The 23,388-nt window shown below is 46.6% G+C and overlaps 2 protein-coding genes across 2 annotated transcripts in view; one reads left to right on the plus strand and one right to left on the minus strand.

Annotated features, from left to right (window-relative positions):
- Positions 1 to 23,388, minus strand: part of LOC135918838 (uncharacterized) — a 337,804-nt gene that overhangs the window by 211,905 nt on the left and 102,511 nt on the right. Inside the window, exon 6 of the mRNA XM_065452520.2 lies at positions 1,444 to 1,623. Coding sequence (XP_065308592.2) covers positions 1,444 to 1,623 — 180 coding nt within the window. The remainder of the gene's footprint in view (positions 1 to 1,443; positions 1,624 to 23,388) is intronic.
- LOC135918849 (uncharacterized) overlaps positions 1 to 23,388 on the plus strand; it is a 192,904-nt gene that overhangs the window by 136,232 nt on the left and 33,284 nt on the right. The window lies entirely within an intron of this gene.

Genomic DNA, 23,388 nt, shown 5'->3' on the forward strand with positions numbered 1-23,388 from the left:
TGCTGACAGGGTCTTTCTATTTGTATTCCTTGTTGTCATAACATAGTGTTTTGTTTATCCTATATTTTCCTTATAGAAATGCCTTAATAACGTGTGCTTACGTTCTCTCGTACAATAAGTACGCTGCTCTTCTTATGTATATTTTGTTATTGGGCCCAAAGCTAGCCGCCAAAGCTGTGGGTTCAAATAGTATTGTGTATTATGTGTATGCAATGAATCAAATAAAGAAAAAAAGATTTTTAGCCACTCCGCCTTTTTTCGCCATCTGTAAAAAACTTGATTACATGCGAGTTCTTTAATAGCTGGATCACTTGATCCACAACTTCCCGGTGCTTTCGAAAAAGCTTAGGGTTTGTTTTCATTATGCCATTTAGTCCTTTCAAGTAGCTTTCCCTTGCGACCTTACCATTCTGCTCATAATCACGCCATAACTCTTCCAATTTCTTATGGTGAGCTTACTCTTTATTCTCTTATTTACTGCGCAATTTTTTTAATTAGGCGTAAGATGGCTGTCGTCCCCCAAGGTATTTGCGATTTCTAGGTTTGGAAGAATGTACGTTCGGCATATATCCGTTCGTAAGTTCATTCAATTTGCATTTGAATGTATCCCCTAATACATGTACATCATGTTCGTCCACCAGGTATTAAAAATAGGCAGGTAATAAAAAAGGTTTTCGTTTATGCTTTCATAGTCTCCCTTTTAATAGAAAAAAACCTTTCGGCTCTGAAAAGACATCAGTTGCTGAAATTTGGTTTTAACAGTGGGTTGTAAGTAAGGCAGCGATCTAGCTTGTAAGTAAATGTAGCACAGCGCCACAAGCATTACCTGTAACAATGTTTCAAAATGTGTTCCCTCAAATACCTTCGCGAAGTCTAGAAGTAGTCTAGAACTAATATAATAAAAATGGTGTTTGACGTGCCAAAACCAGGATCTGATCACGAGGCACCCCGCAGTGGGGTACTCCGGAAATTCGGGAGACCTGGGGTTGTTTAACGAACGCGTAAATCTAAGTACACGGGCGTTTTCGCAATTCGTCTCCATCGAAATGCGGCTGCCGCAGCCGGGATTCGATCCCGCGCCCTCGTGTTTAGTAGCTTTGCAGAAGGGTTGAAATTCGGGCCTGTTGGTACCTACCCGAAGGAAAAAAAACTGTAAAAAAACACGAAGGACAAGAGGAGAGGTTCACACCACAACGACTGGTGTGGTGTGAACCTCTCCTTTTCTCTTTTCTGTTTTTTGACTGTTTTTTTTTCCTTCAAGTATGCTTAGTAGCGCTACACCATAGCCACTAAGCAACCATGGCGGGTCTTGCGTAGGCTCTGTTGGCTCTGTGTATCCAAATTGTAATTATTTTCGGTTATAGTGAACGCAGTCTAATGAACTGCGTTTTATCTATTTTGCTGAAACGCGCATGGGCATCAAGTTTCTGGAACAGAACGTACGCTTCTTTGTTGCAGATGGTGATGGCTGGGAAGTGCGTTCCTTCCATTGAGTTCTGAAGTAGTGCCACGGTTGTTTCAAAACGCTGGTAGTTGCTGTAGTCCAGGTGGATCATGTAGGTGCAAGCGGCGAGGCTGGTGCTGTATGCCAGAGCACGGACAGCCTTCAGCACGCACAGGAGGCTGTGATGAGACCAACATGAAACATCCTTAAACCAGAGCGAAGAACCAAGCGTACAAGACTTGCATACATGATCTTGAACTGTGAAGTGAAATGACATAGACAGAATAGAAGCAGACAGGACGAGCGCTCGTTCTGTCTGCTTCTAGTCTCTGCCTGTCACTTGACGCTACAATTCAAGATCATGTTACCTTACCAACTCGCCCAACTTTCTATCATTTTGCCTTGCAAGGCTTGCATACTAAGAGCGAAAATAAGACGCTACCGCACTGCCCTCATCTATGACACGAACTGTACTCCCTGCTGCACCTGATTGAACTCAACAAAATGTCAGGTTGCAGTGAAGTGGAAGAACACGAGAGTTGTAGCTAAACGGTGACTTACTATACTTACTAATACTATAGCGGCCAAACCTTTGCCTAAAGAAACAAGTTGCATTAAAAGCACAACCATAGCGGCGAGCGTCGTCGAAGATCGTCAAAATCTGATTTACGTGCCATGGGCGTTGGCTGTTCATGCATGACTCAACGAAGGTTCCAGCGTAATTACTGGTGCTCGCATACCTTAAAGAAAGTACAACACTGTTGGCGTCGCGTATGCAATCTGATAACGCAAGGTTCGGCGGCAACGTACACAATAGATAGAACCAACGAAAACGTTCGAGAAAGTTCCGGTGAATGCTGTGAGGGCTTGGAAGATATTGGAAAACATGACCTTTTTGTTAAGATCGAAGCATTTCACATCATTAAATCTAGTGAGAACTGTGTCAGCAAGCACTCTGTTTCACTTTTACGCGAAGAAATCGCTTTTTCTTGGCAGTCACTTATAAAAAAAATGGCCACCCTTTACGCGTGGTTTGTTTGGATTTTCCATACATGTAATCACTCGCGAGTTCAGGCTGAGCTTCATCATATTTTACCATGTTTTATAACTCCTCCCTCATGCCATTTTCACAAGTTTTCAAGCCTTCAATAGTGTCACCTTTGCCTTTACTTTGGGTCATAGTTATTCTTTGATTACTTCATCTTTGTTTTATTTCGGTCCTTTTTACGCTACTAGTGTAGGCCTTGCTTTCACCGTGTTCTACAGGTGTCATCACGCTGTTCATTCTCTCACTTGTAACCTTCACTTCGGTAACTGTTAAGACATGTACCGTCTTCGGGTGTTCTTTCCTCGTGTCTATTCGGTACAAGCAGCGTTACACAGTCTGCAGAATTCTGTTATGTTAGCTGCACAAGGGTGAGTGACGATCTGGTCACGTGCCTGGGATCTTGCTTGAAATAGTCTATGCTGAGATTTTCAAGAATAAACAGTTGGCTGTCTGGGCTCGTGGGGTATTGTGTGTTCGTACCGCTTGTCCGCGTTTCTGTTTCGCACAGTTTTAACCTTCCTTCAAGAGGAATGTAGGCGCGTCTTGCGCTGAGAGATAACTTTGTAAAAGGTGGTCTCAGGGAAACTCAATGGACGGAATGCAGAGGGCTGGTAGCCGGTAGTGCCCTATCTGCATAGAACGGCCCTTAGTCTTAAAATATGGCTAGCCAAAAATGGTCTTTTCAGTGCCAGAAAAATTCATGAAAATATGTCGGTTAACCGACCCGTACTGTAAGCGAGCTGTCGGATGCTCTTTGAATAATCGTAAAGCATCAGTGGGTTGCATAGAAGCTGTTGTTTATGAGCTCTCGCTGTCTTGTGGGAAAAAAATACATCGGACAGACAGGAAGGTGTCTTAATGACTGGTTATGAGAACATAGTCTAAACGTGAGAAATAAGCACTCCGGTCAACTGTCAACTCACTGTCTGAAATGCGGCTGTGTGCCGGATGCGACTCCTGCCAGGTTCTTGCGAAGCAGAGAGGTAAAGATGTGCGAGAGATTATTTAGGCTCAGGCTATCTGTCGGAATCAGGCTATCTGTCGTTATACGCGTCTTAGCGCCCCTTCGGTCGACTTGTTCGATAAGGACACGACTTTTCTGGATGGTTAAAATTAAAATGAGGTGGCGCCACTGTGCATCGGTAAATAGGTGGGTGGTTCTTGAAAATCAAGTTGTGGAAGTTAGCCCATTGTGATGTCGTCTGCCTTCTGTCCTTGTTCGCTGGCGCTAAATATGCTTTCGAAATATTTCACTCGCTGTTTTCCTCAAAGCATACTTTCAAATGAATAAAGATTAATCCAGAGTGACTACGCTCTATTTTCGAGTTTGCATTTGAGTCCGCATTAGTGCGATCATCGTACAGCTAAAGAATGGAACGGCCTTTCCCACCACGTCGCTGCCATCCCCACCTCATCTGCCTTCGTGGAAAAAGTAACAAGTGTTCTGTCTGTAAAATAACATAGTGGGCAACCTCATGTAATTTTGTACCGCCCAACTCTTATGTAATACTCCGCAAGGAGTCGTTAAGGTAATAAAATGAAATGAAATTATTCAAACTCCACAATATTTCTCCTCAATATGCCTAATATTACCTAAAATGGTAGCGGTATTGGCTCCTCGGCACGTCACGATTACTGATGAGTAATCATGACATGACTACTGGTAAGCGCGCGTCCTTGTTCGTCTCGTCATGCAGTTTTTATTTTGCTTCGCGGTACCGCTTCCCGCAGTAACTATGCGTACTAGCCGGAACGATGACGATTCGCTGCAATACGATTGCAAAAATAGGTGTTCTGATTAATTTTTTTTCCTCTGCTGTTCGCATTCGAATTTGTGCTGGTAGAATGTAGATTGTGCTCTCCTATCGGCAACATGAAAATAAGGGGCCTGCATGGCTTTGAGCATGACCTTAGAGGTATCGTCGCGCTGCAAAGAACGTACGCATGGACATTACACATACAAAAGAAAAGACAAGTCAACATTGAGGCTCTTTGCAGTGCACACCACGGCACAAGCGACATGGACAGGCATGAACTTCCAACTACGATTGGCTTTGGGCAGTTGATAAAAGGCACCAGATCTTAACCAAAGTGCAGCCAAAAGTCGCACGGCCTGTTATATTTGCGCCAAATTTGTGTCCAACACCATATGTAACCAATTTGGGGCAATGTAGCTTTTAATGACAACCCTGCAGCCGAAAGAAATTACCTTGGCATATATGTGCCATTATTAATGTCAAAATACAAGGAAAATTAAGTAAAAATGACAATTAGACGAAATCAAGAATTACTGGTATGTGAGGCACAATGAACACGCACATGAGGACCACACTTTGGCAAGCCCACGCGTTCCAGCGGTACTACTTCATTATATCCCCAATTGACGCAGTTCCTTGTTTTACATGGAGAACGACAAGGTGCTGACACACGCTCCAGCCGCATATACGGCCCACCTCCACAACAGAGTTTCATCGTGTGTAGTATTATAGCATCCGCAAGTGCATTACTGGGTTAGCCGAGGTATAAACGTGAGGTATTGTGACAGGGAAAAGAGAAGTAGGAAATCTATTCACAGGATACTTACTACAGCTGTAGCGGTAGACAAGATGGTAGATAGCTCGCGAAGTTAAGAGCGTCGTCTTCCACGGACTAATCTTAAAGGTCTTCATCAGGCTGTCACATGACACCCAGCGGCTGAAGCACTAACCCGGTGATGGTTAGGAGGCGGTCGAGTGACGAGTGACATGGACCACGTCGCAGCGAGGCTGAGCAACGGTGGGGTCAAGAGGGGCGATATCGTACGTGACGTTGGTCGTTTGACGCAAGACGTGGGAAGAGCCAGAGTAGCGTGAAAGTAATTTTTCCGAGACGCCATCGCTTTGTGTCGATCACCAAAGGAGAACCAGGGCACCTGGTGTGCAGTGGGCGTCCCTATGGCGCCCGTCATATTAGCGCTGCTGATTTTCCTGCGAGTCCAGAAGTCGACGTCCGGAAATATGGCGAACCTCTTGCGCCTTGAGTACGATTGTACTACGATGGGAAATTCAGCCTAGCAGGCAGTATGGTGAGGAAAAGTAGCGTAAGGTCGCGGCCGAACAAGAAGAAGAATGGAAAGAAATCTGTGGTATTGTGGCGAGAATTATAGCAAGGATAACAAACGGCAATACAACGTCCCAGTAGCAATGGTCAGAGGAAACATACATAGAGAACATATAAGAGTTCGGTTGAGACGCTCGGTTAGACCATTGGTTTTTGGATGCTAAGCAGTACCAAATTGTGTTTAGTCACGCACGAGTGATGAATGTCATTAATAGCTCCAAGAAGACAACCGGCCTTGATCTGTGAGGAGTTGTTGAAGTTAAGGATGACGTTCTCTAGGAGGAAGTCGGCGGCATCGGTAGCGCAGCTTGTTGGAAGGGCCCGTGTGATTGCGCATTGGGTGGCGTAGTGTGTTGCTACTGGAATTCATTTATTTCCCGAAACAGGCGTAGGAAAAGGGTCTAAGAGATCACCAGCTACACGGAAAAATGGTTCTAATGGTACGAATATTCGTTGAAGGCGGCCAGCAGAGAGTATGGCTGGTTTTTTCCTCGTTAAGAAAGGTCACTCGCAAAGGTATAACGGCAGACATCACGGTAAGATCAGGTCAAAAGGACCATCGACGAACGTGGTCATAAGTGCGTGACACGTCAAAATGACCGGCAGCTGGGCGAGAACAGTCTGACGAAGATGTGCAGGCACAACGAAGAGTCCGTGAGGGCCATCAGGGTGCGTGTTAGAGTGGTACAATGTGCCATGTTGTAGCTCCAACATGCGAATCGAAAGGTCGGGAGTCGTTGAACTCAACCGTTGAATAAGGTCGCGTAAGGAGACGTCCCGGTGTTGTTCCGCTCCGATACCGCGAAAAGCAGTCAGCGAGAGAACGGTGACAGATGTGCCGACCGCATAAACGTCAGGTGGGTCGATAGGATGGCGCGACAAGCATTCCACGTCTTCATGTAATAAAACTGAGCAGTTGATTTCTTGAAGGCGCAGAGCACAGCGGCCAAGGCACCCAGAAGCATCTTTCAAAGATGAATGCTAACACAGAACGTGGTGTCCAGTAATGACTATGAACTATCGGCCGTACAAATAGGGGCGGACTTTACCCACTGCCCAAACTAGAGCCAGACACCTGCATTCAGTGATAGAATACTTGCGATCAGCAAGAGAATAAAGGTGGCTGGCGTGTAGGCAATCACACGTTCTTGTCCTTGTTGTTTCTGGGCCAGGATAGCTCCAATACCATGGCCACTGGCATCGGTAGGGACTTCTGTTAGAGCTGACGCATCAAAGTGAGCGAGAATGGGTAAGCAGACGTATCTGCTCGGTGAAGGCACCAGCTTGCCCAGGGCCCAAAGTGAAGCTAGCGTCATTGCCACGGTGGCACGAGAAACTCCTTCGCTGTCCATATTTTATATTAACCAAGGCATATACCAGACAAATCGACAAGATCTGCAAGCACAGAAATTTCACGACGACCAAACGGGCATTGTTATAGCCCTTTGTTACAGCCCCACCTGACAAAAAACAGATAGAATCTTCGATAGCCGTTCGAGGTGCGTCTCAAAAGTCGGAGAAAAAACGATCACATCGTCCAGGTAGAAGACGCAAATTGACCACTGGAACCCATGTGAGAGGGCATCCATAATTTGTTCAAATGTGGCCGGGGCATCGCATAAACCAAAAAACTTCACTTTGAATAGATAAATGCCATCGGGAGCAATAACACTGTCTTCTCACAGTCCATGTCATCGACGGCAATTTGTCATTGCACGGAGGGAAGGTCTTTAGTAGGAAAAAATTGTGCTCCATAGAAGGAACCCAGCGCATCGTCAATGCGTGGTAGCGGACAGGTGTCCCCCTTTGTTACCTTCTTGAGGTGGCAATATTTCATACAAAATTGCCAACTCTTGTACTTCTTTTCAATTAACACAACAGGGGTGCCAAGGCGCAGCAATAAGGTTCAATGATGTTACGAGAAAGCAGCTTGTCAACTTCATGCAGTAATACAATAATGTGTCGTTCAGTAGGCGACACGCGGTAGGGTTGCCAATGGATCGGGCTCACATCGCCGGTATTATTTAGCTGCTTCACAACAGATGTTTGTCCAAGAGGACGGTCTCCAAGGTCCCAGTACGATGTAAGAAGGAGACGCAGTTGATAAGCATGCTGGGGTGGAAGGTTCGGAGCAATTATTTTCAATACGGCATTGAAGTCTGAAGGGGCAGGAGGCGAAGCAAAAATTGCAAACAAGGGGCTGTCCCTAGTTAAATTCGAAATATTGTCACCTGGTGGTGACGTAGGAGAACACAGTAGCAATACTGTGAAAGACAAAACTAACTGTTATTGGGCGAACCTGCGGCGACAAAAACAGGCTACACTTATAGCACAACGATAGCGGCGAACACGATCGGTGATCGTCGGAAATCTGAAGAGCGGGTCAAGCGCGTCGGCTTTTATACATCAGTCGTCGAATGTTCCAGAGTAATCGCTTGGGCCCGCGTGCCTTCCACAAATTTCTAGATTATTCGCGTCGCACACACATGCAATCAGATTACACAAGGTTCGGTCACAGACAGCGGATGGAGCCATCGATAACATTCCAGAAACTTCTTTTACATGCAGGTGCATCCTGCGCTGTGCGATAACATTTGTTAGCTGGTGAAACGTGTAGCCCGATAATGATAAGTACACGTGTAAATATGGTAATCTCAGGCAGGTGTGATTTGGGAAAGTGATATGATGCACGGGAGAACTTGTGCACGAATGCAAAGTTCACCATCTGAACACAAGACGTGTTGTCCGTAATAGTAATGACGGTGTGAGGAAACGTGATGTTATGCGAGAGCAGGACATGTGGATTAAGCGATACAATGCGATGTAATCACGCTCTGGAATAGTTGGCACGGGGGAAACACATGTAGATAACGGCAACGTAAAGAAGGCGAATATGCCTTGTGGAACATAGCCGGATCGGAGTACTATGGGGAGAATTATCGGCAACAGGTAGAGCGAGTTGTATAATAGCAGCAGAGCAGTCTATCAAGGCCGAATTGGCTAACAGAAAGTCAAGTCCCAGGATTAGGTTGTGAGGGCAGTGTATTCGGACGTAGAATAAAACAGAAGTTTAATGTGCGGGGATGCTTAAACAAGCCGGACACATGTCAGTAATGGTGGTCTTCCACCACCGGCGACTCGAACCACAGGCGACGGGGAAGGAGTGAGGACTTTCTTGACATGATTGCGAAGCTTAGCATTCATCACAGATAGGTGCGCGCCAGTGTCAATCAGAGACACACCATGTACACCATCCACTTCCACTTTGATGTGGTTCCGATGTCTGGGCAGGATAAGAAGAGGATTTTGGCGTCGCGTCGTTATAGCAGCATCACTCCAGGTGCTGCACTCCCTAGTATTCGGAAAGTGTGCGCCGCAAGGAGCTAGAGGGTGGTGACCGACGAGATGGGGGCTATCGGCAGAAGCGGCGATGTGGCGAATTAAAGCGGCTAGATGTGGTGGGCAGGGAAGTGTCACCAGGACTTATTGCATGGTTGCGTTTGCGATGATAAGCGAGGCGTCCGTGAGGCGGGCGGTGGGGTGGGAAATAGGGCCAAGGCGTCAAATTCCACGAGGAGCGGCAGTGACGTGAAACTTGGCTGACACGGCCATGGGTGAAGCTTATGGCCTCTCGTCTGGAGAGTGCAAGTCGGTGGGTTTGCTATTCCACGTAGGAGAATTCCGGTTTCGGTTTATGTGTGAGAGCGATGCACGGAGTGTAGTCAAGCCAATTAGTTGAGTAGACATTGGTCAAGCAAATGTCGGCCAATTGTGATAGCATATGCGACTCCTATTTCACGCCGGATGATGTGCACAATTTAATCAGCGCGATTGGGCATGGGCAGACAGTGGAGGTATTCGCAGGTGGACATAGCAGCCGTGTTGGAAAGATGGGGAATCGGGTGGACTATGCGACGACACTTGGCTTCTTCAAATCGAGGGCATTCGGTAATGATCGATTGCACTGTGAAATAACTCTTAAAAACAAGCAGGTGAAACGCATCATCTCCTATAACCTTAATGACGGGCGCGACTTCATCAGCTTTGGACATCCTCGGATCCCTCTTCCAGAACAGAGCGAGCACGTCTTGTACCTACTTGATGCAGGACTCGGTGCTCGTCGGGATACGCAAAGTGAGGTCGCTTTGAGCGGCGCGCTGAAGTCAAACAGGCTTCCAAAACAAATTCTCACAAATGTTCCAGCTGGTAAGCTCCCCCTCGCGGATCTCAAACCGGACGGCTGCCCTTCCCGCGAGGTAAAATATCAAATTAGCTAGCGTGATGGTGTAGTCCCAGTGGCTGCTTGCACTTGCTAGCTTATAAAGTTGAAGTCAGTCTGCAACATCAGTGTTGCCGGTGCCGGAACAGGTTCTCGGCTCGCACGGTTGTACCAGAATGACGATGGGCGTGAGTGCCAATGCGCCCGTAGCATCCTTGCCTTGAGCTGGCATCGTAGATGCCGTGAAGGAGCACCCGCTGGGTAAATCCGTCTTCCTCTTCAGCCTGCACCTCTACCAAGAATGTTGCGAGGAAAAGCGAAGTACGAAATATTGCTATAGGATATATTCAATAACTGATGGTAGTTAGCTCACTACCATCAGCAGCTAACTGATAGTAGGGACAACATGGTAGTTAGCTCGTGAAGTTGAGAGCGTCATCTTCTTCGGACAAATCTGAAACGCATTCATCAACCTGTCGCAATATAATGATGATTGTGATGACGATTTCCTGGCACCAGTTTCAAAAACGGGTAATAACACATAACCACTCCTCCTGCTTGAGGTAATCAGGCTTGCTTCAGTGGTATCGACACTATCTTCCCTGACTTTTTTTACCAATACTTCAAATGTCTCTTGCCTATGTCGACTTCCGACTGCCTGATGCTTCGGTCAAGTTTAAATTGAAGCGCGTCTGGAAATGTGCGTTATCTACGAGTCTCACGGGATGAATCTCTTCGCATTACATTACGATGTGCTGACTGGTCCCCAGATTTGTGCTGCAGCATGCACAAACCTCTTCCTGCTGCAAATATTTGCTCCGGCATGTTTTTATCTCTAGGCAGCCAGCTTTAGGCGCAAATAGCAACGGCACTTCCCTTCGTGTTAGCCTAAAAATGTTCTCTTGAAATTTCGTTTGTCTCATTCTGTTACATTTCCATGGTCTTTGTTGCTTCCATTATTTGCATCCAATTGACTGTCTCTCTTTCTCTCACTTTCTTTCTGATGACTCCTGATTGTCTCGTTAAAGTGTTAATTGCCTTGCACTTGGTATCTAACTTTCTTGACCGCTTCCTCGATTCATTGCCCACACTTTTCAAGTACAGATACTTGTGCACTTTAGGTGCCCATCTATTTTGCTCCACGTTCCTCAATCTTTCTTCAAAACTAATTGGTTCTGTGTTTTTGTCACTTCAAACGAGGCTTACCCAGCACTGCATCATTTGTAGTTTTGCCATGGACACCCAAAGCCAGCTAGCCTACCGATCTTTGGTTAGCTTAGAACCCCGACAAGATAATGTACTTATGCGCAGATTGGCATTTGCGAACGTTAACGCTGACACCATTACTACTTTCCAGATTCCACGAACCACCTCGAATTTATTGCGGTCCCAAGGTGCGCTATGTTTCATTATCGCTGCATTCTGCTTCCCCTTTATTTTCCGGCTATCTCGTTGTGTGCTTAAGTAAGTCTTTCCTTCGTTTATATATACGCTGTGGTATTTATATTGCTTGGCTATGGGTGTGACCTGCCGTTGCATCGACTGCACATATTTACTCGTCTCCTCATTAAACACCATAATTTTCAATTTCTCTGGGCTAAAATAAGGCCTAGTTTTGTCGCTGCATTATCCCACATATTCGCAAGTCTGCAAATCACTTGTATTGTCCGCTAGTAGCACTATGCCGTTCGTATCCATCTGTCCGAAGACCTGCTTTTGCACAATTTGTCCATTACACATGCATGATAATTCAGACCCTAATTCGCTGCTTTCCAGTCTTTCTATACTTTTGACATAAAGCGGGAGCAACTATGGAGATATAGGGCATCCTACGTTCAGTCCTTGGTGAATTTGCAGCATTTCGTTACAGCTTCGACCTTTCCATACAATTTGTACTCCGTTGTCTCTATATATCTCCCTCAGCAGCTCCACGAAACCTTCAGCTATGCCTTCGCGCTTGAGAATATCCTGTAACAAGCTCCTGTCTATGTTTTCGTAGGTTCCTATAATATCTAGAAATACTCTCCATAAAGGTCAATTCTGAGCTAGTGAAATCTCTATGCATTTATTTAGTAAAAACATCATTCTCTAGGCGTTTGCCTGGTCTGAACCCATTCTTTGGTTTCCCGTCTACATTATTTTACAGCGAAAGCTGTATATGACTAACCTTCCGTAGTTTTTCTGGTGTCCGGCAACAGAAGCGGAGGTGACGACTTCTAACAAACCTATACGGGTGCAGTGCGGCGGCACAGATGTCAAAATGCCAAAGAGATTAGAAGGCTCGCCGTGAGCAATAGTGTGACGCAAAGGTTATCGCAGTATATAAGCAGGAGAAATATCGGCGCTAAAAGCAGTTGCGTCACCGATGGGGCGGACACATATACTTTGTACGCCTGTAGAACAACATGCGTACATGGGGCGCCAGAGGGAACATCAACGCGAATGTAAACGGCGCCGGCACGAAATGACCACCGACGGAGCACGTTCCCGCGATGTTGAACGAAAACGACAATTGCGAGCCCGGGCACCTCCGAAACAGAAACGACGTCAGACTCGCAACTACAAAAAATGACAACCATTCAGCTCTGTGAAGATGAAATGGCAGCGAAAGCACTTTGTTTTTTGTATGAGAGCTTTCGTTGCCATTCCATCTTCACAGAGTGGAACGGTAGTCAGTTTTTGAGTTGCGAGTCTGACGTCGTTTTCTCTACGCACTTCGACAATTCTTGCACTGTAACTCTATTTTTCACCGACCTTACTATAATTGGCCTGTATAGGCTTGTCACCTTTGACTTTATCGATGAGTTGCGCCTTGCTTTCACGCTCGCCAAACGAAATTTCAGTCGCTTTTTCGGCGCCACTAGGCAGCAGTGCCTTGCTTTTCGAACCGAAGTTTCGGATGTTACGGAGTGCGAGAGGCTGCTAATGATTGGTAAAGATACATACGTACTAGGAAACAGTTTGCTCCGTTGTGAAAGCAGCTGAGTCACGCTACCGCAAGGTATCCCACAAGGTTAAAAGTTAGGTCCGTTACTATTTCTAATTGACGTGAATGATATTACAGATTCACCCGGTTCCCAAAAGATGACAATGAATGCAGATGATACAAGTGTCTTCTTTACAGCCGATAAGTCCGTATAAGTTGCAGCATTGTGTAAATGAATGTACAACTTTTCTTATCTGACTGGTTGATGACCAACAACCTCCAACACAAATAAAACAACGTATGTTATATTTACGGCACCGAATAAAAAAATTGAGGACCGCATACAAGTAAGATTTAACAACTTCGTTATTAAACAGGTCAAACAACAACTAAAGTCTGGAAGTACATTTTAGTGAAGAATTAACGCGGAATACACACGTAAATTTCATTTGCAGTGAAGTAAAAAAAAACACAATAGTGTAACATATAAAATTGCACACCTAATCCCTCTATGGCTGAAACACCTCTATAATGAACTTATCCATTCCGAACTTTGCTATTGATAATTCGTACGGGGTTCAACCCCCAGAGCAAGGTACACAAAACTGATAGCTATAAGAAAACTGTTATTTGCCGATATGCAAAAACTATCGTTATTTTCACAACTACGAACAGCGCCACTATTCAAGAAACATGATATGATTAGTGCGGGCAGGGTATGCTATATATAAATTTCAGAAATCCGCAAGAGGAACTGAGGTGCGCAGTGTAGATAACGTATCTTCTCATGATATTTCTTGCTACACAGCACACAGGATGCACCTAAAGCTAGAACCAATAAAGGGAAACTACATTTGTCAACTGGTCCACAAAAATAATGAACAAATACAGTGATTGTAAATTACAAATACAGCGCAAAGATACACATACCCTGAATGAAAATACGAAAGAGGCACACATGCGCTGTCCGCGTCTTTCGTGTCTTCTTTAAACGTATGCGTACTTTTTTGCGCTCTATTTCGAATTTACAATGTTAGACCAGCTAACCCAATAGGCAATCCTTCTGGAGATACAGTGAATTTGTACCCTTAAACAATTCTTTACCGACACCTAAAAAAATGTAACAAGAGATTGGTTATGTAGGAAAACATTTATATTCAAAGTGAATAAATGAGCTTAATAAATAGAAAAAGAAACTCAGTGCCCTTCCGCTCTGTGAAGAAGTATGACCAGTGAAGCTGTGCATGTGGGCTCCGTAATGGCAAACTGCACGTCCACCGCGGGCCGGCCCGACATTGCACTACCTTCGGGATCTTTTTCTACATGCAGACACGATAGCGGGGAAAGTAGCCCACCAGCTTCGCTGTAATTTCTGCTATGAATTACATATATTTTCTTTTCAGGAGTTCCATAAAATTGTCACTTAGTAGTGACGGTACAGCGGAAAAACTGTTAATGACGAAACTAACTTTTTATTGGGCGAACTTGTGCTCACAAAAGCAAGTTACACTCAAAGCATAGCAATAGTGGTGAACACGGTCGGCGATCCTCGAAATCTGCAAAGTGGGTCAAGCACGTCGGTTTTTATACATCAGTCATCAAAGGTTCCAGAGCAATCGCTGGTGCCCGCGTGTCTTCCAGAAAGTTCTACACCATTCCCGTCGCGCATACATGAAATCAGATTACACAACGTTCGGTGACAACAGACAGCGGATAAAACCATCGATAACGTTCCAGAAACTTCCTATACATGCAGTCACATCCAGCGTTGTGCGATAACATTTGTTAGGCGGTGGAAAGCGGTCACCCTAAAAAGATAAAGGCGTACACGAGTGCATATTATGTCATTTAATGTTATTGTTCTGCGTTTCTTTTGTAACAATACATTTATGCTTTAATGCGACCATGTCCTGTTTGCAATTTTCTTATTCCTTCATTTTATTTTGTATTATATTACCGCACAATACGGATGTGTGGTTTTCTTTCTTTTTTCCGTTTTCGTATAGACATGCTGTTGTTTAATACTGCTCCATAATTTTACAGCGTTTATTTTTGCTGAAAGCTTATTTCCATAATTTCAGCGGATTATTAGTATCTAAACTGTTTATTTGTACTAAGCTGTGCTGTGCGTTTCGCTATAAATTTGAAAGCATTTGAATACAATGAAAATAGGCATTTTCCATGCTTTTTTTCTTGTCGTGATCAAGCCTGTTTTCACTTCCACAAGTGTGCATGTGAGCGTAATCTCCTGTCAAACCCGTCGCTTACGGGGGCTTTAGTGGCTTTGTTGCCTTTAGTCTATGAAACCTCGTTTGAATGAATGAGAAAAACAAAATTCAAATAATTTTTTTTTAAATCATATACCAGTCCTCGTAATCCAAAAAATTAGTTATTTGTTTACGAGGAATGATTCATGCCATAAGTGCTGCTGCATTGCACGGCTTCACGGAGGCAGCCGTTCTTTGGCAGCAATGACATGGAAAACGCGCTTCGGAGCGAAAGCAAATAACCAACGCTGAGGCGAAATATATTACCTTGCAGGCCCAGATGAGTACCTAAAATGTTATATACAGGGAGTGGCGTTACATACTAGTTTAAAAAATAATCAAATTGTTCCTATATTAGGAGAATTGGATGCCTTATGCACAATACTCGCACTTCGAGAAGATGCATCGTGTTCAATGTAAAGCCAGATGACGAAGTTGAAGTCCAGCCAGATAAATGCGAAGATGGACAACGTACGATAGAAACACATTCTGTTGAAGCAAGCAATAACAAAGACTAGAATTTGAGCGAGGGCTTGAACTGTCACGGAAGAAAAATATATCATGCAAGTGTTCAAACGAAGTGGCAGCAATATCCATGTCATTGTTACATAAGGATTTATTTACCAGTATGACATGTCGGAAACGAAGCATTTTCTTCCCTTTGTTTGTGCTGAAAATGTTTTTATTACAGCGTAGTTACGAATGTTTTAAACACATGTAATACCTTCATGTTGTGCCATGAGAGCTGAACGGTCATCACTCTTTTTATTCCAAATCTCTAAAGGCGTCAAAGCCTGAAATAATGCCGTGAATCTACAGTGACAACACGGCGTTCCCGAAACAGAGGTTGTGTTTGGAAAAGGTAGGCCACCTTGTCTAATTAGTTCGCATGTCATCATCAACCTGGCTACGCCCACTGCAGGGCAAAGGCCTCTCCCATACTTCTCCAACTAGACCGGTCATGTGCTAATTGTGGCCATGTTGTCTCTGCAAACATCTTAATCTCATCCAGCAACTTAACTTTCTGTCGTCCCCTGCTACGCTTCCCTTCTCTTGAAATCCAGTCCGTAAGCGTTAATGGCCATCGATTATCTTGCCTTCTTACACGTCCTTCCCATCCCCATTTTTTTCTCTAGATTTCAACTAATATGTCATTAGCTCACGTTTGTACTCTCACCCAATCTGCTCTTTCCTTATCTCTTAACGTTACACCCATCATTCTTCTTTCCATAGCTCGTTGCGTCGTCCTCAATTTCAGTAGAACCAATTTCGTAAGCCTCCAGGTTTCTGCCCCGTAGGTGATTGCTGATAAGACACAGCTGTTATAAACTTTTCGTTCGAGGGATAATGGCAACCTGTTGTTCAGGATCTCAGAATGCCTGCCAAACGCACTCCAGCCCATTTTTATTCTTCTGATTACTTCAGTCTCATGATCCGGATCCGCGGTCACTACGTTCCCTAAGCTGATGTATTCCTGCACCACTTCCAGTGCCTCGTTACCTATTGTAAATTGCTGTTCCCTTCCAAGACTGTTAAACATTACTTTAGTTTTCTGGCGATTAATTTTTAGACCCACCCTTCCGCTTTGTCTCTCCAGGTCTGTGAGCGTGCATTGCAATTGGTCCACTGAGGTACTAAGCAAAGCAATATCATCAGCGAATCGCAAGTTACTAAGGTATTCTCCATTAACTTTTATCCCCATTTCTTCCCAGTCCAGGTCTCTGAATACCTCCTCTAAACACGCTGTGAATAGCATTGGAGAGATCGTACCTCCCTGCCTGACGCTCTTGTTTATTGGAATTTTATTCCTTTCTTCATGGAGGACTGCGATTGCTGTGAAGCCGCTGTAAATATTCTTACGATATCATCGAGCGATGCTCAAGAAACGAGCCGCCGCGAGAACGACGATGAAGTTGGTCGGTGCGTTTGGCGCGAGCAAGTCTCGGCCTGGCTGCCTGGCTCCAGCGTAAATAGCCTGTAAATAGCTTCTTTTGTCTCTGTCTTTCCACATGCAACATTCTGGTGGAGGTCAGCGATCCCCGTCCTCACCACGGAACTCAGAAGTGGTCGGCACACCCAGCTTGTCACCATGCCTCCCGGTGACGCGCCCACCTCTGCAGCGGCTTCGGCTTGTCCCACTGCTCCAATCGTCACGGTCGCCCCACATCGCAACCCAGGTGTGTTCTCTGGCCTGGAGGGCCAGGATGTTGACGACTGGATCAAACTCTATAAACACGCCAGTGCTAATAACAGGTGGGACCCAACGATTATGCTCGCCAATGTCATCATTTATCTCGGCGGCACCCCACGCGTGTGGCACCAAACGCATGACGACGATATAAGCAGTTGGGACAATTTCAAAGATAAGCTACGGGAACTATTCGGTGACCCCATTTGGCGCAAGGCTGCCGCGAGAAAGGCTCTTGCATCTCGTGTTCAGTCATCTACGGAGCCGCAGGTTTCCTACATCTTCGACGTCTTAGCGCTATGCCGCAAAGCTGACGATGCTATGTCCGAAGCCGATAAAGTGTCACATATTCTAAAAGGAATTACCGACGACGGTTTCAATTTGCTTGTTTTCGGCAACGTCTCGACTATCGACGCTATTATCAAAGAATGCCTTCGCCTTGAAGAAGCTAAGAACCGCCGTATCACACACCACATCACGCGGCTACCCAACACTGGTGCTACGTCGACATGCGAGGGTCGACCACGTCATACCACCACCTGTGACGACGTCACCCGTATTGTTCGCCGCGAACTCGAGGCCACCTGTTCGCCAGCTTTCTCCGCGACGCCTCCCGATCCGCCAGCAACCACCATTACGATGATCCAGGCCATCGTCCGACAGGAATTTGAGAACATGGGTCTGAACTCCATGTGTTCCACGTCTCAACCCAGCGTTCCCCAGTTCTTTAGCGGCCCTCCTCGTTCCTTTTCTGCCACATCTCGCCGCAACCCGTCTGATTGGCGAACTCCTCGTGACCGGCCGATCTGCTTCCACTGCTGTCGCATCGGCCACATCGCTCGTCAATGCCGCAACCGATGACCACCACGTTCTCGGACATACACGCCGCTTATTCGAGAACCTTTGGACCTTCCGTTCCCTATACCACCCGCCACGAATCCACTGCAGCTGATGCTCCAGCTCCGAACCTTCGGTACAGACGCTCACCCTCACCTCGACGCCATCAGTCTCGTTCGCCCCGACCCCGTCGCTTCTCTTCGCCGCCTATCATCTCCCGGATCCAGCCGGAAAACTAGGCACTGCAGCTGCTGGAGGTGAGGCTGCGTTGTCCACCCTGCCCTAAAATCCTCTGCTCACGTTACCCACGAACCGAAACCTTCTTGACGTTGACGGCTATCCTCTCACGGCACTCATCGATACAGGAGCACATCTTTCAATTATGACTGCTGCCTTCCGACGACGACTGAACAAGCTCCTCAACCCAGCGTCGGCACGTGTCGTCCGCGCTGCGGATGGGGGTACTGTGCCTATCATCGGCATGTGTACGGCACGCGTCAGTGTCGCGGGCCGCCCCACGCCTGTCCTCTTCACCGTAATTCATCATTCCCCCACAACCTCATTCTCGGCCTCGATTTTCTCTCCGCACATTCTGCTCTTATTGACTGCTCTTCCAGTACCCTTCGTCTTAAGTTCCCGATGCTCGCGGAACCTTCTGACGCACCCCACTGCCGCTTACGTCTCACCGGCTTTTATCGCCTGCAGCCAAACTGAATAGCCTACATTGAACTGTTGTCTTTCCCACCAGTTCCTGATGGCAAGTACCTCGTCACTCCTCTGCCCGACATTCCAATGAGGTATGACGTTACAGTGCCTCACAGTATACTTAAGATTACTGGGAACAACACCCGCATGTCTGTCTGTAACTTTGGATTGGCAAAGCAAATTCTACCGCAAGGTATTTGCCTTGCCACCGTTGATTGTCTCGGCGACCAATACGTGGCAGCGTGATCGACCGATGGTTCTCGCGAGCTTAGCAGGCCCCTCGCGCCAGCCTCGGCTGCCGATCCCAATATAAAGAAAATGGTTGCCACGGCCCTGTCCCCGGTGCAGGCTGAAGAGCTTTGCCATGAATTATCGTCCTACCGAGATATTTTCGACATCGACGATCGCACTTTAGGCCAGACGCTCGCGGTCAAGCACCGGATTCTTACTGACGATGCTACGCCGATTCACCGACGGCCGTATCGAGTTTCTGCGTCGGAACGCCGAGTAATTCAAAACGAAGTCAACAAAATTCTCGATAAAAACATCATTGAGCTTTCTTAGAGTCCGTGGGCGTCACCTGTGGTGTTGTGCAGGAAGAAGGACGGAACGTGGCGCTTCTGTGTAGGCTACCGTCATCTGAACAACATTAGTAAGAAGGACGTCTACCCGCTCCCACGTATAGACGACGCCCTTGACTGCCTGGACGGTTCCAGCTACTTCTCGTCTATTGATGTTCGTTCGGAATACAGACAGATTGCTGTTGACGATATGGACAGAGAAAAAACCGCGTTCATCACATCTGATGGTCTATACCAATTTAAAGTAATGCCGTTTGGATTATGCGACGCCCCTGCCACCTTTAAGCGTATGATGGACTCCTTGCTCCGAGGTTTCAAATGGTCCACATGTCTCTGCTGCCTCGACGACGTCATCGTCTTCTCGCCCACGTTCGACGCGCACATTGAGCGTCTAACAGCTATACTTGATGTATTTCGAAAGGCGAAGCTGCAAATTAACTCGCCCAAATGTCGTTTCGGCCACCGCCAAAATACTGTTCTGGGCCACCTCGTTGACGCTTCCGGAGTACAGCTTGATGCCGGCAAAACTCGCACTGTCAGAGAGTTTCCGGTTCCGAAGACAGTCGCAGGTGTTCGAAGTTTTGTAGGGCTATGCTCGTACTTTCGTCTTTTTCTTCAAGATTTTGTGGTAATTGCTAGACCCCACACTAATCTCTTGAAGAAAGGCGTATAATTCTCGTGGGGTACTGCAGAAGCCGCCGCCTTCTCTCGTCTCGTTACTCTTTTCTCCTCACCACCCATTCTCGCCCACTTCGACCCTAATGCCCCTACAGAATTGCGTACAGATGCCAGCGGTCATGGCTTAAGTGCCGTCTTAGCCCAGCGTCAGCATGGCCAGGATCGGGTTATTGCTTATGCGAGCCGCCTCCTCACACCATCGGAGCGCAACTATTCCATTACGGAACGAGAATGCATGCTCACTGTAGTCTGGGCGGTTGCGAAGTTCCGTCCTCACCTTTACGGTCGCCCTTTTTCCGTAGTCACTGACCATCATGCTCTGTGTTGGCTCTCTTCGCTAAAAGATCCTACAGGCCGGCTTGGTCGACGGGCTTTGAGGCTACAAGAATTTTCATTTTGCGTGGTGTACATGTCTGGCCGCCTTCACCAAGACGCTGACAGCTTGTCGCGTTACCCTGTTGACGACTCTGACTCCTCTAATATTGCCAGTGCTTCGTGCGTATTCTCTTTATCGCAGCTGCTTCATTTCGTCGACGAGCAACGCCGTGACACCTACATCAGAGCACTGATCGACCGTTTTGAGCACTCTCCGGCCGATGCTACCCTACACCTCTTCGTCCTCCACGACGGTACTCTGTAACGTCGTAACCTTCATCCGGAGGGCTCTGAGTTCCTACTTGTGATACCTAAACACCTCCGCTCCACCGTTGTAGAAGAGCTCCACGACGCACCAACGGCAGGACATCTCGGCGTATCTCGAACCTATGACCGTGTACGTCGCTGTTTTTTCTGGCCGGGTCTTGCCCGTTCCGTGCGACGTTACGTCGCCGCTTGTGAAGTTTGCCAACGACGCAAGAAGCCTCCCCTGCTCCCCGCTGGTTACCTGCAGCCGCTCGGCATCCCTGCCGAGCCCTTTCATCGTGTCGGCTTACACCTTCAAGGCCCATTTCCGGAGTCTACATCAGGGAACAAGTAGGTTGCAGTCGTGGTGGACTACGCGACCTGAACCTAACCCATGCTCTCCCAACCAGTTGCGCAACTGAGGTTGCGGACTTCCTCCTACATGATATTGTTTTGATGCATGGTGCTCCGCGTCAATTGCTAACAGATCATGGCCGTACGTTTTTGGCCAAACTCATCGACGACATCACGCCTGCCAGCTCAATATGGCATAAATTAACCACCTCCTACCATCCCCAAACGAACGACCTCACTGAGCGCTTGAACCGCACCCTTACAGACATGCTATCCAAATATGTGTCCGACGACCACCATGACTGGGACCTGGCTCTACTTTACATTACATTTGCATACCATTCTTTCCGTCTCGAAACTGCTGGCTTTTCCCCGTTTTACCTCTTGTATGGCCGCGAACTGACGCTACCACTGGACACTGTGCTTCGGTCCGCCACACCTTCAACTAGCGATTATGCCCGTGATGCAATCGCCCATGGTGACCACGCTCGCCAACTTGCGCGCGCTCGTCTACAAGTGTCTCAAGACAAGCAGAAGCAACGCTACGACCTCCGTCACCGTGATGTCCATGTTGTGCCCGGCAGCCTCGTGTTGCTTTGGTCACCTTCGCGTAAAGTTGGCCTATGCAAAAAACTCCTTTCTTGTTACACAGGTCCGTATAGCGTGCTCCGAAAAGTGACCGATGTCACCTATGATATCGTTCTAGGCACGCCCACTACGTTTTCCGCTGTCACAATCAGTGACATTGTCCACGTCGCCCGACTCAAGCCCTACAACTCTCCACGAGCCTTGGCTACTTAACAGCACCTTGACGGTGCTTTTGCCGCCGCGGGGGGGAGGTAGTATTACGATATCACCGAGAGATGCTCAAGAAACGAGCCGCCGCAAGAACGACGATGAAGGTGGTCGGTGCGCTTGGCGCGAGCGAGTGTTCACCTGGCTGCCAGGCTCCAGTGTAAATAGCCTGTAAATAGCCTCTTCTGTCTGTGTCTTTCCACACGCAACAATATCTTGCAGTATTTTTACAAGCGGCTCGTCTATGCCTTGATTCCATAATGCATACGTGACTGCTGCGGTTTCGACTGAATCAAAGGCTTACTCGTAATGAATGACAGCTATATATAGGGGTTGGTTATATTCCGCACATTTCTCTATCACCTGATTGATGTGTGAATATGGTATAGTGTTTAGTAGCCTTTACAAAATCCTGCCTGGTCCTTTGGTTGACAGAATTCTAACGTGTTCCTGATTCTATTTGCGATTACCTTAGTAAATACTTTGTAGGCAACGGACAGTAAGCTGATCGGTCTTTAACTTTTCAAGTGTTTGGCGTCCACTTTCTTACAGATTAAGATTATCAGGTCATCAGGCATTGCGTACACAAAGTGGCCAGTTCTTATAGAATAATCTGCCCACCATCCTTCAAGAAATCTGCTGTTGCATGATCCTTTCCAGCTGCCTTCCCCCTTTGAACTACTCCCAAGGCTTTTTTTACTTCTTCCGGCGTTACTTGTGGGATGTCGAACTCCTCTAGACTATTCTCTCTTCCATTATCGTCGTGCCACGCAGTTTTCCACCCGAGAGAAAAAAAAAACAATCCGCGTGTTGATAAAATTGCATAAACAGGCCTGGAGTGCGGGCTGATCCCGGTGACCAGAACCGGCAACGCACTCACTCTCCAAAGCAGGATTGGCCATCCTGGTGCAGTACTTGGCTACAACCTCCTATACGACTACAACGATCTCTTAATCATTGAAAGCTATATATAAGGGTTGGTTATATTCCATCCATTTCTCTATCACCTCATTTATAGTGGGAATATGGTCTATTGTTGAGTAGCCTTTACGGAATCCTGCCTGGTCCTTTGGTTGACAGAAGTCTCAGGGGTTCCTGGTTCTATTTGCGATTACCTTAGTAAATACTTTATCAAGTCTTTGGCGTCCCCTTTAATGTGTATTAGGATTTCGTTTGCGTTCTTCCAAGATTCCGGTATGCTCGAGGTCATGACGCATTGCGTATACAGGGTGGCCAGTTTTCCTGCAACAATCTGCCTACCATACTTCAACAAATGTGATGTTACCTGATCCTCCCCAGCTGCCTTCCCCCTCTGCATAGCTCCCACGGCTTTCTTTGCTTCTTCCGTTGTTACTTGGGGGTTTTCAAATTCCTTCAGACTATTCTCTCTTCTATTATCCTCGTAGGTGCCACTGGTACTGTATAAGTCTCTATAGAACTCCTCAGCCACTTAAACTATCTCATCCTTATTAGTAATGATATTGCCGGCTTGGTCTCTTAGCGCATACATCTGATTCTTGCCTATTCCTAGTTTCTTCTTCACTGCTTTTAGGCTTTCTCCGTTCCTGATAGCATGTTCAAATTTATCCATATTATACTTCCTTATGTCAGCTGTCTTACGCTTGT

This window comes from Dermacentor albipictus, chromosome 9 (assembly GCF_038994185.2).
Source record: "Dermacentor albipictus isolate Rhodes 1998 colony chromosome 9, USDA_Dalb.pri_finalv2, whole genome shotgun sequence".
Lineage (NCBI taxonomy): Eukaryota > Metazoa > Arthropoda > Arachnida > Ixodida > Ixodidae > Dermacentor > Dermacentor albipictus.